At 38.3% G+C, this 19,049-nt stretch overlaps 1 protein-coding gene, 1 long non-coding RNA gene and 2 other non-coding genes across 6 annotated transcripts; 3 read left to right on the forward strand and 1 right to left on the reverse strand.

Annotated features, from left to right (window-relative positions):
* Nucleotides 1–1,509: 1,509 nt before the first annotated feature.
* LOC139981274 (C-signal-like) lies at nt 1,510–14,445 on the reverse strand. 3 transcript variants are annotated; one of them, XM_071993527.1, is made up of 8 exons: nt 14,183–14,445; nt 13,165–13,237; nt 12,191–12,283; nt 4,774–4,924; nt 4,599–4,650; nt 4,057–4,244; nt 3,713–3,859; nt 1,510–2,996 (listed from the first exon to the last, which is right to left on the reverse strand). In XM_071993527.1, exons 4-8 carry the CDS (start codon nt 4,894–4,896, stop codon nt 2,772–2,774), a joined length of 735 nt encoding a protein of 244 aa, XP_071849628.1. In that variant the 5' UTR covers nt 4,897–4,924; nt 12,191–12,283; nt 13,165–13,237; nt 14,183–14,445; the 3' UTR covers nt 1,510–2,771. The 3 variants fall into 3 exon arrangements, with proteins under 3 accessions (XP_071849628.1, XP_071849624.1, XP_071849625.1); XM_071993523.1 differs by having other exon boundaries at nt 13,157–13,237; XM_071993524.1 differs by lacking the exon at nt 14,183–14,445 and adding an exon at nt 13,935–14,175 and having other exon boundaries at nt 13,157–13,237.
* LOC139981281 (uncharacterized) lies at nt 5,101–9,012 on the forward strand. The gene is made up of 3 exons (XR_011797819.1): nt 5,101–5,841; nt 6,567–6,783; nt 7,310–9,012. It is a non-coding gene; the product is annotated as an uncharacterized lncRNA (long non-coding RNA).
* A 3,921-nt stretch (nt 14,446–18,366) lies between the features above and the next one.
* On the forward strand, nt 18,367–18,449 carry Trnal-cag (transfer RNA leucine (anticodon CAG)). The gene has a single exon. It is a non-coding gene; the product is annotated as a tRNA-Leu (tRNA).
* A 182-nt stretch (nt 18,450–18,631) lies between these two features.
* Nucleotides 18,632–18,714, forward strand: Trnal-cag (transfer RNA leucine (anticodon CAG)). The gene has a single exon. It is a non-coding gene; the product is annotated as a tRNA-Leu (tRNA).
* Nucleotides 18,715–19,049: the final 335 nt, after the last annotated feature.

Below are 19,049 nucleotides of genomic sequence, written 5' to 3' on the forward strand. Positions count from 1 at the left end.
CAAAGTATCTTACCAGACTGTTTTTTTTTCCTTCTATTTCACTAAACTATTTGATGACCATATCAAGACATGGGATCTCAAAATAAAGGGTGTTGAGAAAACTTTAGAGCAGCTTACAAGGCCTGGGAAGTGTCATTTCCAACGATCTAGGAGGCCTAAACAAATTCCCGTACGCTGCGCGCCAACCCATGGTGGCGCTCCGCTTAGATAGTAAAAAGACGCCCTCCCAGGAAACGGTCAAGCCCACCAACGCCCCCCCCCCCACTGAAAAAAATCCTGGCTACGCCACTGAGTTCAACCGCCTGGACTCTATCGGAAATGTTTGGCTAGTTTCTGTACTAAATGTCTGCTACCGGAATGAGTGATGTTATTGACAACTGTGTGTCAAATAGTCCAACCGGTATTCCACCAGAATTCAAAATGCATTGAGGTTTTCGATGGTGTACTGAGTATCATCTTTTAGGATTGTAGAACCCGAAGCCTCCCTTGTTAAGATATCAGAGACAGTTGTATTTTACTAACTAGAACATGGTGAGTGATTTTGCAGCTCAACTGTCTTTTGTCACAGAGACTGTACTATTTATCATGGTTCATTTTGCACACACCATTAGAGGAAAATGTTCTGTTATCTCTTTATATAATGGATAAAACCCAAATTTGGGTACTGTTGCATTATCTTAGCTCTGCGGCTATTGCATAGTTGACATTTGTACATACATTGGTATGCCAGTAACATTTATCATTCTTGTATAAGGAATTACCAAAAAACATGTAAAAACAAATTATTAACTTGTAATGCCAAAGTTCTGGAGTTAAATTCAGAAGCAGAACGTTCCACATTTTCTAAAGTCTTGGAATAAACATGAAATGAAAAATCAATAAAACGCCACTCAGTAAATTAAAGATAGTCTCACGTACGGTATGAATATACCTATATAAGTATTTGGTATGCATTGAGGAATGAAGTATTGGTCTTTCTGTCTATTTCGTCAGTGGCTTTCAGTTGGAATACAGCCTGATATCCGAAGAAAGAACTATATCTGTTGCCATGGCATCCTGAAAGCAAACGGATAGATATGGTTCTTCCTCACATGAGTGCATGGTATTGATTCTGTCAGATGGTGATACATTAAGCTGCAGGGTTGTTCTCGAAAGAACAATATTTTTACACAAAACTACTAAATCAGCCATAACTAAAACCAGCTAAAATCTTGCGTACCTAAAAGTCGCGAATGTTGATTCTGTTGATAAAGTTGCTTCTAAAGATGTTTCTATTACGCCTCACATAGATGTATCTCGTGTATAAGGTTGATACGTTGCAGTCACATTAATAATTGATAACCTGCATGTGATTCTTAAGCAAGAATCCGTGTTTACAAGTCTTTCTAAAGAAACGGAATCGCTATAATCATGGATATCAAACAACAGGAAAGTATTTACCCCGCGATAAAAACCCTTTGTAGAACGAGGAGAAAATGAAAGAAACTTCAATAAGTTTGGACAATCAAATAGTCAACAATTTGGTTTATTTCGAATCAGTCTCCAACCAAGTATAGGTTATGAAAGATACGAATGGTATGTTACATCATTTCTTACAGTTAGTGGAGTAAAAATGTCCTCATTTAAAAAAATAATTGGAAGTCCAACTTAGCATCATCCTCTTCAAGGTCAATGGTATAATCATAGTTAATACCAAAATTACATCCAGGAATGAAATATTGACAGATAATCAGTAATAAGCGATCTTCCTATTATGTAGCCCGCTGTGTTTTTAGAGTACCCAAGTGTATACATGATTGCTCTATTGAAAAGATGCAAAACGATATAGAATTTTTATGTGAAGATTGCTGCCCCTTCACTATAGCTCCTTCTCACATTCCACCTTCCCTTCAAAAAGAAATAATACTCACATGTTGGACATTACCAGTTAAACTCATTTAATAATTTGAAAACAATATTTATGTTAACATGTTTAATTACATTAATGGGATACTTGTTGCATATTAAGTATCATTTCATGTGTGGTTAAACAAAGTATCAATTTACTTATATACTTGCTTATTTTGATTCTTACAAAGCCATTTTATCATGATGTTTATTTTTGGGTAAAATACAACCGATTAAGAATTATTTTTGGAGTGTTAGCTCAGTGGTTAACGCCGGTGCCTTTCAATCATAAGGTCCTGATTTTGAGTCACTCCCAGATTAATGTATGTCGTCCAGTTACAGAGTTGGTGACAATTGACCATTTATAATCATGGACGTTAAAATATGAATCTTAGAGACTGACTTCGGTCAGCTGTGGCTTTGATATGCAAGTGATGGCTTCTTCCCGAGTTCCTGTTTGCAGGAGGATCTAAAATACAAACATTTACCAGATTTACACGATCATATATGATCATGTTAATCTGGTACATAATTCTTATGAGCCACAGTAGTTTGTCTGTTCCAGCAAACCAACCACCATATCAGCTTTTGTGTAATAATTAACACATGAAAATACATTTGGGTTTACAAAAGATATGGAATCAATACTCACTGGGCATTGCACTGATGTCACTTACGCACGGTGAATCCTAGAATCTAGAACATCATTTAACATAGGTGTTTATGTATGAAAAAGATCATAAATGTAGGCTACTACTTTGTATAAAATTCATACACTTTTCTTAGCATATCATATAGGCAAAATAATTTCTAAAAGCTTTATTTACACATAAATTGTTAATGACACAAATATTATTCACAAAATTTTAAAAATGACATTGCCATCAAAATGGTAAAATGTTGCCTTTATAGCTTACAATTTTCCCATTCTCTTTTTCACATAAACTTTCAATGACCTGTAGTAACCTTTTGACACATTCCTCTGTCGTTGAGGATGCAAAGCTTCCACCCATGTCAGTCTGTACCCAGCCAGGATCCAGTGCCACTGCCATGATGTTGTCAGGTCTTAAATCAATGCTTAGTGACTTAGTAATCATGTTTAAAGTAGCCTAAACGGAAAAGAGTTAAAAATATTCAATTATTAAAAACCATTGTGAAATAATGTCATTGTCTAAGATTTGAGAGTAAACAAAATATTGTGTTTTACAAATTACGTTAATGCAGGTAAATATGTTAATTTCAACAAACAGCACTCAAAATAAATGACAGGTATAGTTTTATCATATGTTGGTGGTGGTATCAAAGGCCTCAGTAACAAATAGCCGGAAAAATGTCTAAATATTTCATCGCAATGATTGAAAGCAGATTTTTTTCAGTTGAGTTTGCTCAATTTCATGATGCTATTCGATACTACAACAGAAAGACCCCACAACAATGTCTTTCAATTCTTACAACAGTAAGACCCCCACAGCAATGTATTTCAATCCTTACAACAGTAAGACCCCACAACAATCTATTTCAATTCTTACAACAGTAAGACCCCACAACAATCTATTTCAATTCTTACAACATTAAGACCCCACAACAATGTATTTCAATTCTTACAACAGTAAGACACCCACAACCATATGTTTCAATTCTTATAACAGTAACACCCCACAACAATGCTTTCAATTCTTGCAACAGTAAGACCCAACAGCAATGTATGTCCATTCTTACAATGTTAAGATGCTACCAAAATGTATTTCAATTATAAGACATTTCAAATTATGATATAAACAACGAACATTCATTTTTATGATGATGATGTTTATCCACAACACACCTTAGATGCTCTATAGGAATATATGCCACCAGAAGTATTTCCTTCAATACTTCCATAGCCAGAAGTCAAATTGAGAACAGAATTATGGCCACCCAATGAAGACGCAGGATGAGATATAGACCCTTGTCTTAGAAGAGGGAGAAATTTCTGGGGAAAATTGGAAAAGACAAGACAGACATTTCTGATCAATGAACGCAATAGTTTCCAGTTAAACATAATTACCCAAAGTAAACGATTGCAAAAATAACACAACAAGTTGGCATAACATGGTGAATGTGGTTGTATCTTTGCTTGCAATTAATTTATTGACAATGTTGCCAAATACTCTCGTATCAACCTCATACCTGTGTAATGATTAAAGGACCTGTCTCATTCACATTAAAGTATGACTGCATCATATTCCTGCTGGTATTTTCTAGTGGTTCTGTATTATAGATTCCTGCATTGTTGATGAGAACATCAAGACCTTCATTACCAACAATATCAGAAACTTGTAACACTGCAGCGTCCACTGTTGCATCCTTGGTTACATCTAAAATGGATAGAAAGTTTAAAAAAAATATATATATCTTTCATCAACACATACTGTACTATAATTTACTACTCCTACCACACACAGAAGCTTGCGCACATGTGAATGTATGATAAATATTATAGTTTTCTCTCAGCGGCAATTGCTTGTTATTATTCAATCTGCTAATTGTGATTATTCAATCTGAGTGTTACTGTTATACTCATCTAAAATAAACTAAATGCCATTGTGGTCTTCCTTAAGCATTTTGTTTCTGATTTGGAATACAATTTCATTTCAACAAGCAAAGCTTGAAACTTAGATACAATTCACAGCTGGCAGTAGGTAATATATACGGTAAACCTGAGTTCCTACCAAGTTCGAGTACTCTCACAGTTGAATTTGAGGCTGCAAACTGCTGTAGTACCTGTGAAAATTAAAACAATATAAATGAAAAGAGGAAATAAATACAGCTTATGGTCAATAGATTAGTTTGTACCATACCTTAGATTGTAATATATTTGAAATTATTAAGGTCAACAGAATTTACCTCGGCCTTGTTAATATTTCTGCAGCCTGCAAAGACATGTTGAGGATTTTTCTCAGTCACAATTTTTCTGATCAGTTCAAGACCGATTCCTCTGTTAGCTCCAGTAATGAGGATAGAACGCATAGTTAAGAAAAACTTAATCCTTGTTTATCTGTGCAAGAAATGAAAAGAAGCATCACAAATTATAAACATACATTTAATAATTTTGTTTTGAAAAACCATGGTTTCTACCAAAACACACAACAACATACTTGTCTTCATACATTAGTGTTATTACTCACTGGAGCAATGAGCCCAGACAAATGATGGGTTAAAGGTCAAGCGACACGTAGACTTGACTTTACATAATATTAAACTTAACAATTCTTACATTAACAAAAACCCAACACCGCGATTTTTTTCCGTCTCCAAAGGGGTAGAAATCGGTAAAAAGTACTATTACGTAATGGATTCAGTGACGTCACGGGGGAGCGCAGAAGAGTGCAAACTGTATATGTTCTGCGCAGTGCATTGGGTATGGAGAAATCTCAAACTTCTCGAAAATATTACCTTTTTCAGCAGTCTGTTACAAGAAAGTTAAGATTTGGATTAAGATGAAAAATCACAAATTGATACATAAGACATCGAACAAAACATCCATTGACTTCTTTTTTCATAAATTCCTTGCATTTTCTTCCTATCAAGCAACATAAACTCCGCAAAAATCGGCTAGATTGACTCGTTCAGGGAAAGCCGAAAACAAATGACGTCATTTGTTTACCAAGTCGAAAGTGCATGATATCGTCGCTTGGAACTGCATGCTTATTGCTATACCACATACAGTTTCTATACACGCACTGTAGTACGCATATATACACAGCACAGCATAGCTTATACATATCGCGAAATGGCTGCCGGTGGCATTGACACACAGTATTTAGATAGCAACGGCGAAGAAGTAAGGGAAATGGAGGACATGGTGGACGATCGTGGGGAAGTTTTTCCCTACATGTTCGAACCGGAGACCAGCGAAGAGGAAGCGGGATCGGACAGCGATGTCGAAATTGATCGTCTTGACGGAATATAACGGTAACGTTACGCCAAGCGTACTATACTGTATATAGGATAGTTGTGTCACTAGTTAGGCCTAGAACCGATAAATGTTTCCTAACTTTGCTCATACACTTAGCTAGCCAATTTGTTGATGGGGCAGCAAAAATTAACATGAATGTGCGGTCGAGTTATGTTAAGGAAGTTACTATTTTCCTTAAAAGTTGTGGCAGCACATGCCCCAGGAATATGTCACACAGACATATTTCATTTGGTTAGTAGATTGAAGGAGCCAATTGGAAGAGTGCACAACAAATTCAGAGGTGGCCTATTATTAATTTCCTAGCAGTTGTAGGCCTAGTGGCAAATTAGTGAAGTTACCACAAATCAGGGAAAGGGTGGGGGGAGGGAGAAGGTGGCACCTCACACCAGCTTTTTGTCATTTCCGCTTGAGCTAATTTCATAACCAGATTTTCTCAATCTAGGGAATGGATTCAGAAGTGGGAAAGAGTTGAAAACGAGGCAACATCGGCCTGTTTTATTTACCTTTGCAGCATTGTCCCAACAGAGGCAAGACTTCTCAGAAGAGGCTACCCCCTCCTTACTAATGATGTTACTTGTAAGGAGCTTCAACGGTAGATTGCCCTTCAGAGGTGCCCCTTTTCTATTTTGACATGTTAGTACAGTATGCCCCAATAATTGAGGTTGGTATGAAGTCATTGAATTGGCTCTTTATTATTTGAACTGGTTTGTATTGTTTACAGGTGTCATTGTGGCCAATGTGCTGTGATGCCTACAGCAAGGGAGTGTAGATGCTGCAGCGAAATAGATAAGGACTGTGATGGATGAAGAAGGTGCTGCATGCATCACCTTACACCCAGGTTTTGAAGCTATGTGCCTGAACCCATTGTTTCTTCAGACAGCCTACTACATGTACCGTCAACAGTATGGTGGACGTGCACAGGAAAACAGGATCCAAGAGTAAGTATAGAATACATTATTTTTGTTGTTTACCTTTATTCATTGCTCTGACCTGCTGTTGAAAGATGTAACAATACAGAGGGTGTATTCATAGTTTAGTTTTGTTTCGTTGTGAAAGGAATAACATTAAGATATAGATTTGATCAAGAAAATTTGTGCACCATGTTCAAAACCTGCTTCTGATTAGGTCATTTTGTCCAAAAACTGGTGTAATGCCCTTGAGGTTAACCCTTATCATGCTGACTGACAAAGTAGTCATTAACACTGAGCCATGGAACCAAATGCCACACAAAAAATGTCCACCATGCTTGTGCACGATCCATTTACAAATTTTAGTCCCCGAGATACAATGATCAGTTTGTATAAATGGCATAGCTAGGCTTACTTTAGGGGAGGCAGATTTAGGGGCCAAGCAAATTCTGGAAATCATATAGAAATTTATTTTAAAATTGACGTCCCCAGATGGCTACCAAGCTTTTGTGTGTCTTCATCTTTTATAGCTGGTTTTCATATGATTATTTTACAGGAAATACAGACACACAGCATACAGACAACTTGCACGGATGAGCTAGCAGTTTTTAGGGAAGGAGATTTGTGTTGTTCTCCCATCCTATGCAGTAAGGAGGATTAGAGAAGCTTTACCATCCGAACAGTATGAAGGATTTAAATTATCAAGACTGTAAGAATGTGGACTGTTTATGCCAAGTCATAGTATCATTTCTGCAAAGTTTTATAGAAACAGGGTTCAGTCCTGTCTGTTTTGTGGCTGAATGGTGAACATTTTGGAATTCCAGCTTACAATTTTCTGGTTCATGGTATTAAATACAATCTTGGATGAAATTTTACATTTTCAAGTTTGGGAAGTACATAACAGTAATAAATAATAAAAACTCAAGTTAATTTTTTGTATGTATTCTCTCTTGTAAGCAAAGCTGTCACTTCTAGTAGCCTGCCAACAAAATCTGGATGATTGAAATCTCAAATATACTAGGTTAAAATAGAAGAATAGTTTGAATAAAGTACCCTAAACCACTATGTCAATGGGATCTGGAGAGCTTAGGCTTTCATTTTAATAAAAGTGTAATAAGAATCAATCTGAAATTGTTCATTAATCCATGGAATATCAAGGTTACTTGATCATAAATGAGATTAAAAAAATCACATTTTATCCCATGCGGGGAACAAACAGCAAATTTCTGTCAATTCTTTTTGAGAAAAACACAAAAATGGCAACATGTTTGAAACACCAAAGTTGCATACAAATAGTAAGTCAGCATGAAATTTATATTTATGAAGTCTAAGCTCTCTAGAAAGGAATACTTGTCATTGGAACTTTTTTTAAATATAATGTTATCATTACTAATAGTTAGTTACAATGGAAACCAGATGTAAGTAAAACTTGAATGTAAAACTAGCAACTTCCCTAAAGGCTGGTAGCGACCTGTTAATTAACACTGCTCTACAGCTGTGCCATACACCATGTGAACAGACGATTCACAGAGGCCATTGCTCCCCACTACAATGAAACAAAATTAGAACTTGGGAGGCCATCAACTACAGTACTTCAGCAAAGCTATTAAAATCTGCTTCGGTGTTGTTTTATGGCATCCTCATTGTTCGGATGAACATAGGAGCTTTCAAGGGGTGGGGGCTCTTTTCTGACAGGAACAGGACACTCCTCTCCCAGAGTTTCACTTCTGCAGAAGTTGTTGCAAGCAGTCAAGAAGTTCCCATACATAATCTGTAGAATAGTAAAGATATGAAGAATAATATAATAATAATTCATAAAAACATACCATTTAGATAGAGGCATTCCAATCACTCCATTTCTGTCAATAGGCATGGCACAGTTGTCGGTCAAGTCTTTGGATGCCCAACTAAGGCGACAGCTGAGTACACCTCAATTGGTGTGGATACATGGGTCAGGTTTTACCTGACAACTTGTGCCTGAACAATTCCAATATATTTTTTACTGATTACAACAAAAACTCTACACCTGTTTGTGCACCTAATATTATGGATTATGTAATCTTCAGCAGGATGTGTGGTCATTGTCTCAGTAGCTTAACCACTGTTTATGTAGTAAAGTAAGCATGTGGACAGAGTAACATCCTGTCCCATCCCCTTGTAATCCATGGTAAAAGAGTGTATAAGATGCAACTTTCACCATTTGTATTCAGTAGCAGATATCCAGCCAAGTGAAGATATAATATACTCTGTTAAATCCAACTACTTGTTTTTGCCTTTATTTCTTGTTCACATACAGCTGTGACAACTCTACCAGATACAGTATGTATATGCTAATTGAAGTAAAGACTGATGGCCTCACCACACATTCCAGACTGCCCCACAGTGTTGGTGTCAAAATTAATAATGATCCTCTTTCCAGAAAGTTATGGCACCAATTGATTTTCCAGACTAATCTACTATCAATCTTGAAAATTACCTTGAAGGGTCATCTTTGTCATGTTCAGATGAGTTAACTGATGGAGTGTAGTCCGGACTACCTGGCGGTTTTTCGGTGTATCCCGATGTGGATGCCACAGCAGCAGACGGACCATCATCGACACTGTGAGATGGCCCTGGTTGCTTTGATGGTGTTCTTGTCTCTGTTGGTCCAGTCAGCAACTTCAATGGTGGTAGGGGGACCAGTGAACACTGGACTTCTACATGTGTTACATTCACTGAAAATTAGAATAAACGCTTATTATACCACACACATACAGTAGGCTGCTCTTGGACAGGGGTCAGCTGCCTAGATGGTTCACTTATCTTTTCTGAAGGAGAGCATATCCTCCTGCTTTATGTGGCTGCAAAAATATGGGCCACTCACACCATGAGCATTGCAAATGACTTCAGCTTGGTTTCATATAGTATACTACAATGTAATCTCCCTTTACTCAGTAACTATAGCTGTAGACTTTATATTTTCCTGTGAAGCCATCAGGTATAGCCTCCTCAACCACTCTCGTCAGGCAGGCGGATATGATGGATAAAAGACAATGTATATTATCCCCTAGTCAGCCTGCCCGATGTGCAGTTTTAATTGCTATTTTGCTTTCTACGAGTACTGTTTCTAAATTTTGGCCCCTGTACTCACTTCTGCTATAGAATACTCTATAGATGTATGAACGTTTTCCATTCTTCCTTCTATTACCCTAGCTTACACTTCTCTACCACATTTTCTCCCCCCAACCCCCGTGCCTCCTTTTTGTCTGGTAGCTTGCCCCCCCCCCCCCATATACATGCCTCAATGTTTTACTGGTGGAGATTCCTTGTATCCCGTTCAAAACTGACTACTTAAATCTTTAATGCCTGTCACCACCCTCCCCTTTCCCATTTCCCAACTGTTTTTCGGTAATATCAAGCACATGTCTATAAGATCATGCTACCTTTAGATGGAGATGTACATTCTGCAGAATCCTGCCTTTATTTTCACTGCAGTTGGTTGGAGAACAGCTTCTAGATTAATCTAAGTATTGAAAATTGGGAAAGAAAATAACAAGGAAGTTATGAAAGTTCATTTAAGAAAGCAGTTTGATATGTTTGAAAGTACCTGTCACAAGCGTTTTCTCTTGCAACAAAAATTGCAGCCCTACCAACAAAAATGGCAAAATATAAGGATGTCATTAACTGTGAAACATATGAGCTATGACTCTGAGTATATAGATAGGTGGGAGCACATTATAATATTGGGCAAAATGACATGTAAACATCTTATGCTTGTTATTCTGGATTTTTCATGATGTACCACAAATGAAAGTTAATATAGCCCTAGCCTACGCCTAACTTTATCGTCGCCGTACCTAATTTAGGGCCTAACTAACTGAACGAAATTATAAAAATTAGCCTACTGTAAGATAGTAATAATACCAAGTTAGTCATTGTTGTAGTAGGCCTAGGCCAGAAAATACACTTACTCTTTTCCGATCCAGCTTCGCAACTACTGGTCTACTTGTTTCTATATCTCCTCGAGATTTGAAGATACTTTCTCCAAATAGAGAAGGAACGGCATTGTCTTGTAGACGGCGAGCTGTTGGTGTTCCAAGTCCAAGTTGCGCGGATAGGCGATAGGAATCGAAACTTTAACTGGTGAAGGGCGCACTGCACACATAAGATTCGCTCGAATGTCCAAGCCAATCTCTACTTACAGGCAGCTAGGCTGGCTGAGTGCGCTGGTACTAAGCTATCGCTGTATACAGTATTTGACGAACACGAAACTTTCTTGTACTGTTGTGCACCCATTCTCATCTGATATTTTGTTTACTGTTCGTGACGTATTGTTTACGGCTTTGATCTCGGTTAGCATATTAGGCATACTTAGTTTTGGTAACATTGGCGGTTCCCGCGTGACGTCATTATCTTTCGGAATTAGCTTGGTTATTAACTTAATTAAAACAGCAAAGAAACAATTGTGGAACTCCAAATTTGGAATATAGGGTTTTGATATGTAGCTTTTCAATTTGTGTAAGTTTGAAGGAAATCTGTTACATGTCACTTGACCTTTAAGGTTTTCAAGTTTTGTTTCTTGTAATGTATTGATACTGGTAGGCCTGTGGTATTATGCGCATTGACTAGCACTTCATCATTGCATTCCATAGCTTTAAGGCCATACCTGGGAAATCATTGTGTAATACACTGTTCTCACGTTATCAACCAATGTGAGTATCTTTAGACCTAAGACCAATCCTAAACATGTGAACTAAACAACTGGATCCACCTCTCAACCCCAGTCTCCTTACATCGAGACTGGAACCTTGTGATCCCGATGGTATCCCCTACAAGTAATACCCGATTAGTCCAAGAAATCTCATCGCTGCGATGTACAGTAGGTTAACTTGGGGCTGTGTGTACACTTTAGTCACACCACAGGAGGAGGGAGGGTGATGCATTTAAAGCTGATTTGTCAATTATAAAAGGCAGATCTGTGTAATTAATCACTCCCTTGCAGAGTATTGTAAACATGAATTACAGGGGTAGCAAACAAGAAAAAGAAATTAGTTGTCCTCACTAGAGAGAGTGTAACCCTATATACATTGACAGTTTGCCAAACCATTTGGAGTTCTATTTATATATGTCATGATTTGTGAGGACCTGCGGCTATATTGAAAGATAAGTTTGAATTTTGTTTTATGACCACAATTCATAGGGTACTACCACTAGTGATGAGTGACAATCCTTTAAGAAACTATGGCTTCTTCAGATCTCCTTTACTTTTGCTCCCTTTTTGTTTAAATTTATTTTTCAGTAACCCAAATATTATTCCTTTTTGTGCCAAGATATGTATTCCAGTTTCAAATAAAAAAGTTGATCAAAATAAAGACATGAAGGAAGCCGAACATTTATCAAAGATGGGATGTAACATACATGTCTATTGGAAGATAATAAATCCAACTCAATAACTTACCATTTCATGTCCAGAGTTTTACCGCATAAAGGAATAAAGAATCTCAGACCCTTTTTACCCCCAGTGAGCTTTCCATAGTACTTAACTAATGAACTGAAACAGAACAGAAAATACATGTATTTATCATGTCTTGAAGAATCTATTGAAAGCTACATGTCTTTTATGCTTAAAAGGTGCTAATAGCAAGAGTGATTATAATGGCTTGAAACAATCGAAAGTGGACATTCCTCTGAACATCATATAAGTGTACATTGAACAGCAACGGTTTCATAAACACAGGAGCTTACTGTACAATCACCATTTCACAAGGAGGAGCAGAGTGATTTCAAGACTGACTAGCTGTTTTGAGACTTACTACACTTACTGTAGCTGGCCGAGCAAAAATTCGTAACGAGCATCTGGTGATATTTTGTTTCTCTTGTAGCAACTTTAACGTACAAAAACACAAATGTCAGAAAGAGAAACTACGGTTCTCTGAAATGTATGAATTCCAAGTTCGTTGGGGGAGCCTGGGGACGAAAACATCAGTGTTTGCAGATATTTCTTGTTCTCTTGAAGCCATTTTAAAGCACAGATTTAAAGAGAAAATTCAACTTCAGTGAAATGTAAATCCCCTAAATGCTGTAGCATTTTCTCAGCTTAATGTCATCCATATCTTTGAAATGTAGAATTAAAGGAGAAACAGAGAGAATGATTTTGTTTTCTCAATTCTTTTTTATTTTATTGCTATTACCTTCTTGGGGGGAGGGGGGGTTGTAAGACCACACCGAATTTGGCTTCACTTTTGAGACCCACTTAGCACTGATTTGAGACTTACTTTCCATTTTGCCAACCCCCCACCCCCACTCCCTCAGTATTTGTATGGCTTCCTCCTGTACACATGTAATTTGACTATCTACCTCACCAAGCTGAATATTGCACATGTTCCATGTTGAATAACACATGCAATAGGAATAATTTACTTACTGGTTCACCTTAAGCATGTGAAAGTCTATCCATCCGGCTTCCCAACCTTTCTTCCATTTGTCAACTCTTGATTCATCCATTCTGCAATGAACATAAGTTGATACTGATTATAACTAATTCAAGTTGTGAAGTCCATTTCAGTGACAGAGCAAAGAAATTATGTTCTCTGTTCTTTCCATATTTTTATATACTGTACTTACCCCCAGTTAACCCAAAACAAAATGGTTACATTGATAAATGTTCACTTAACCTCTCCAGGGTGCAATCATAAGATCAATACTGATGGCCTTGAACTGAAGGTTTTCAGAACTGGCATAGCTTAGAAGTGCTAGGACAACAGCCTAACCTGGTTTTACCTTTTTTTCTTTTTAGGTCAGCTCCAACAGTCCAAGGGCACGTATGAAAAAAAAGTATGATATAGCTACCATAACTGCTTCAGTTTCATAGTATATTTCTTTCAGATCTCTAACTTGGTAATTGAAAACACGGTGTCAGTGCAGGGCACACAAATGTAGGAGAGGCTTTTTAATCTTAGTTATATAACGCAAAGTGTATTTGTACATCCCTGACCTAACTGTATTGTATACTATTTGTAACTGAACATGCTACAGTAACGGTACGTATCATTTCGCGCTATTTGGATACAATGGCAACATTCCGTCAGCAATTCGGTCTAGCCTAGGCCTTAGTATAACATAGTACTAGCACTACTAGTAGTAGCTATGCTAAATAATTTTTCACTAATGGCATGAGAAACAATTCGATTTGAGAAACTAACTTATAGTGAACTTCCAGCCAACGACAGAAATAATCCGAGTGACATTGAGTCGTGGTTTTCTTTTATGTTGAACACTAGGCCCTAGTATTAATTGCTATTCGTCAAATTGATACCGCTATACCGTAGGTAATTACTTCGGCCTATAGCCTAGGCCTAGACCGATCTAGTAATAACCATAAAAATTAGAAGAGAGCGGCATTTCTCAATCAAATAATTGATGAAACGCATAGCCGTTGTCTACATCAAACCTTTCTGTAACTTTCTCCAAATATGCAGATGAACACTGGCAGGTTATCTTTGAAGAGAGCGTGAGGTTTGAGTCACTTGACTTTAGTTTGCCAAATGTCTGGTGTTCTGAATATGAGAGTTATTTATGTTACCAGGCCAGCTGATCGTCGATTCAATAATAGTGGCGCTCTTGCTTTTTACCCGATCATCACACCCATTATCGTTGATCTGGTGCATAGTTTACCCGATGGTAGGTTGTTATGCTTGATGTGCCCCTATTCTGCCGACCGCTGGATCCCGGATAGTTATACACTCATCCCATTGTCAACCCGGCCCCTCACCTAACACATTAAACAATATAAGTCGAACCTAGCAAATAACCAGGGGCGTATATAGCTACCGTGTGGTGGTGCAGGGGGAGGGGGGGTATAGTGCTCCTCCCCAAACTTCTTCAAAAACTTGTCACAGGAACCCCGCGAGTGGATCAACAACAAAAACTAAAAAAGGAAAACGAATGGCAAGGAGACGAGAGAAATTAGGATGGGATTTAATACAATGAATCAGGCGCGTAGCCAAGGGGGGAAGAAGGGGGAAGCCGCCCCCCCCCCCCCCTTGAGCATATTTTTTTTTTTTTTAATTTTGAAAATTTTTTGTGATATCGCTAGTATTTTCAAAAGAGAAATGCTAAGATGCAACTTACAAGGCCTGGGAAGTGCCATTTCCAGCGATCTGGGAGGCATTTTCAGCCAAAATTTTCTTGTACGCTTCGCGCCAACCTATGGTGGCGCTACGCTTAGATAGTTTGCAGTGCCAAATCTACAGTTTCGCCCCTCCCTTGACAAATTCCTGGCTACGCGCCTGCAATGGATAAAGCTCTTGCAGTTTAAAATGAAGTAACATTACTAATTAAAATGTCTTCAAGAATGTTATTTTTTGACGCTCTTCGGCGCGCACCGCATGTAGATGCTTGTCATGGTTCTCATTGCTTCCTGTTGGAAAGCGTGGGTGGAATTATTGTTCCAATGCCCCATGCAACCATTACCAATGCAGGGGCGGATCCAGGTTTTTGCCAAGGGAGGGGTTTGTTCACGTACGTATATCCAGGATTTTCTAAACTTGGTGGCGCGAATTACTATATCTAAGCGGAGTGCCACCACCACCAGTTGGTGTGGAGCGTACAAGAAATGTTTGGTTTTGATACACCCAGATCACCGGAAATTGCACTTCCAGAGCATGAGAATGACCAATCCGAAATACACTTTGGTTCTCAGCCCAATAGTATTTTTCATCCATTACCTTTTGAAGATTGTCACCCATGTACATCATGCTCGACCTCATCGCATCTCCCGTGGATCATTGCTTTTGTAAGTGATTCTATGTCGCATGCTACGTACCCGTCCGTTCCACTTTTCAAGGTTTTGAGCCCATTATTTGTTCAGAATTCACATTTCTCGTTAAATTTATTTCAATACCTAACCATCAAATTGCACAATCATCTGTGGACAACCAATCAGGGACGTAGCTAGGATCAGATGATTAGGGGGTGAAGAAACTCCAAAATTCAAACTGAATAGAGTTTTCCAACTGAGTGTAGGACGTGTCTGGAGGGAGCCTACAGGGGTTCACGAATTTGTGGGGGGGGGGACGGTTATAAAACAGTGGTGTTCACTTGCAAAACGTTGTCTAGCATCTATGCAGGAGTGGGCAGTACAACTTGCATAATAGATTATAGCGTTGCAGACAGTTTGACATCAAAGCAGGACCCCACCATTTGTTGGCCGGGAACTATTTTGCGAAAAGGCAGGCCAGCTTATAACACTTACCAGCAGAAATAACATCTCCTAGCCGTGTAGATAAGTCGGGTTTCCGTGTACACTTTCAGCAAAATTAAAATGACGGTAGTAACTATAAAACGAAGCGCCACCATCGGTTGGCGCGGAGCGCAGGAAATTTTACAAAATGGCAACCCAATAGCAGCCAAAATGGCAGCATCAGTGCTTCTGCAGAGACCCCAACATGTCATAATTGCAAAGACACTGGGCAACAGAACCCCTAATGATATTTAAGTGGAGTTTTTGTGTTCACTCTCAGCAAAATTGAAATGACTGGAATGGTAAAATTGGCAAGTTTGTTGATGCTTGGGCGATTATTGATGGCCGTCATAGGGGAAAGGACTAAGGGGAAGGTGTGTCATTGGGTCAAATCAATAATTACAATCTTCAACTCGATCCAGAGTAGATCTATACGGGGTCTGTGTGGATCTTGCAAATTAGGAGGGCATTTCGTACAAAAGAAGGTTTTTCCCTAACCCCCAACCCCCCCCCCCCTCCCTGGATCCGTCCCTGTATAGCTACCCACCCGCAAGCTCAATGCATCATCAAATTGACTGGGCGTTTGTCCTTGTTAGGTATAATATTAAAAAAAATGTTAAAATGGTGACTTTCGTGGTCAATAGTGCACATCCAATTACATTTGAAGATGTTTCATGGTTAAACTCATTTATAGCCTAAATATACATTAGAATGCACAATATTACATCTATTTTATTTTAATTGGGTACCCATGATTAATCTCTGCAATGGAATCGGGTGCAAACGTTGAAGTTTGGTCCTCAAGGACCTGCCAGTGCAATAGCTTACAAGTATATTTGATAAAATACATTTAAATTTCTTTGGGTATGCCATGATGGTCTATTATTACCCTACAGTAAGATAGTGTTTAGATGGGATGAGTTCAAAATGCGCCATGCTTAATCACCCGACAATCGCGTAAATAGCCATATAACCTCCTTTGAAATTGGCCTACTGCTGTACTATTACAAACCAATCTCTTCACTTTGTCACTGCCGCTTCGGTTGTGCATAACGCGCTTTCCAAGGAAAATTTCCCAATCGGAATTTGGCACCTACGGTTTTCCATATATACTAGAAAATGTTTTATTCATGTTTGGCACTCTCATTTAGTAGGCTACGTGAGTCTTTGGAGCTGTCCGGTAACACATAACGTCACCAAACTGTAAACGTCATGTACCCTGCCCCCCCCCCCCCCCCGCTTTACTCATCCCGGGCTTCCTGACTGATGAAATACGCCAAGTTAATTGCAGTAGCTGGTTTTCAGATTATTAATATTGATATTGTATTTGAGTTGCTATAATGTTTAGTTATGTATTGCCAGTTCCTACATGGCAATTTTATCAAAGTCTCCGACTATATAACACGCAATCAGATGACAATGGATATAACTGCTCTATCCGGTAAGACTGACTTCATTCTGAAGTTCTGTTTTATACGGGCGAAAAATACATTTTATATGCACCATCAAATTTGATGTATTATATGTTGCTTTGACTGGAATTTAAGTATATCATGATTATTAAGATAGAAATGTATCAATTTATCGCAGTATTTAAACTTCCTTTTATGCCACTTGTCTTCAAAAGATGAGAGAGAGATATGTGTGAACAATTAAAAAGAGTTGAAGCTCGAGGAAAGCAGGGTCGGAAAGTACCAGAACTCTGTACACTAATGAATGCAGGCAAGAAATGTTATTAAAGTGTGTGGTGATCAACAGTGCTGCTTCATCTTCACACATTATTTGTAGCCCCTTGTAGGTTCATTATTTTTATTTATTTTTATTATTATTGTCATCTTTAATGAGGGTAGTCCTGCTCAGTGCAGAAGCTCTGCTTTCCAGAGGAGCTCTATAGTTTATGTAGTCTCTTTATACCAAAGATAAGGCGAAAAGGCTTTGGAAGATTTCTGGGAATTAAAAATTGAGGAGTAAATAATTATTTGGAAATTGAATTCTTCAACACATTTAAAGTTCCAGTATCACTTCTTACACTACTTAATAAATCGACTCTGCGATGCCACATACGACAACAAATGACAGCACTACTAACCCCTTTAAAGTATAGTGCAACGATCATTCCTCTTTTTTACTGTCTATAGTCTCTTAACAGTTTGCTTAGTTGTGTGCGACTTCTCCGTTTTTGGCGTTTTTAACCAAAAATTCCAATGCTACTTCCTTCCTCTATAGAATCATCGGTCCGTTTGGAACACTAGTCAGTTATGGTCCTGGTCCGCCTATATTCCTCTATGAATCCAACAAGGCAAGTAGCCCTTAGTGAAAATGCACACTTCTACAACTAAAAAATCAGGATTTATTGGTAGCAATTAAATCAAATCAATTCAATTTCTTATGTAGTCAGGATGGCCGAACGGTCTAAGGCGCTGCGTTCAGGTCGCAGTCTACTCTGTAGGCGTGGGTTCGAATCCCACTTCTGACATGTTTTTGTCTCCACAAAGTCATTTTTGTTGGGAGATCAAATTGTTTCTTAACTGCTTAGATTTCCTCTTTATCGGAGCAGTCGTCCGAGAGTAAATACAAATTCTTTTTCATGAGAAACGATCAATAACATCTCTGTGGGAAATGAGATAAAGGCACTGACTTCTATAATATTCTTATGCAGTCAGGATGGCCGAGCGGTCTAAGGCGCTGCGTTCAGGTCGCAGTCTACTCTGTAGGCGTGGGTTCGAATCCCACTTCTGACACACATTTTTGTTTTGTGTTGTCAAAAAACACCGTGTCTTTACAGGTAGATGTTAAGATCGTTGTGCTTTTTTAACCTCCAGTACATGTAAACAGATGGACGCAGTTTTGAAATGCTCATGTCACGTGAGAAACATATACCGGTTAGCAACTTCTTACTCTCTGGCAGACGTTCTTCAAGGAAAACGAAGCTAGTAATATAAAGATCGAGTATTGCAGAACTTACCACAGTAACTTTTCATCAACAAAAAAACAATTAAATTTGATTTGAATTAAATATGATTGATTCGATCATGGTTGAGATGGTGCAACACTGAGAGCGTAGTCTCATGATAAT

This window comes from Apostichopus japonicus, chromosome 15, assembly GCF_037975245.1.
Source record: "Apostichopus japonicus isolate 1M-3 chromosome 15, ASM3797524v1, whole genome shotgun sequence".
Taxonomy (NCBI): domain Eukaryota; kingdom Metazoa; phylum Echinodermata; class Holothuroidea; order Aspidochirotida; family Stichopodidae; genus Apostichopus; species Apostichopus japonicus.

What these genes read in the sequence shown, in the direction of transcription:
- LOC139981274 (XM_071993527.1), bottom strand. Translation starts at nt 4,896, where the DNA reads ATGCGTTCTATCCTCATTACTGGAGCTAACAGAGGAATCGGTCTTGAA. An exon ending in GTCCTTTAATCATTACACAG is followed by an intron (nt 3,860 to 4,056) that starts GTATGAGGTTGA and finishes AATTTTCCCCAG; the next exon opens with AAATTTCTCCCTCTTCTAAG. An exon ending in ATTCCTATAGAGCATCTAAG is followed by an intron (nt 2,997 to 3,712) that starts GTGTGTTGTGGA and finishes TTTTCCGTTTAG; the next exon opens with GCTACTTTAAACATGATTAC.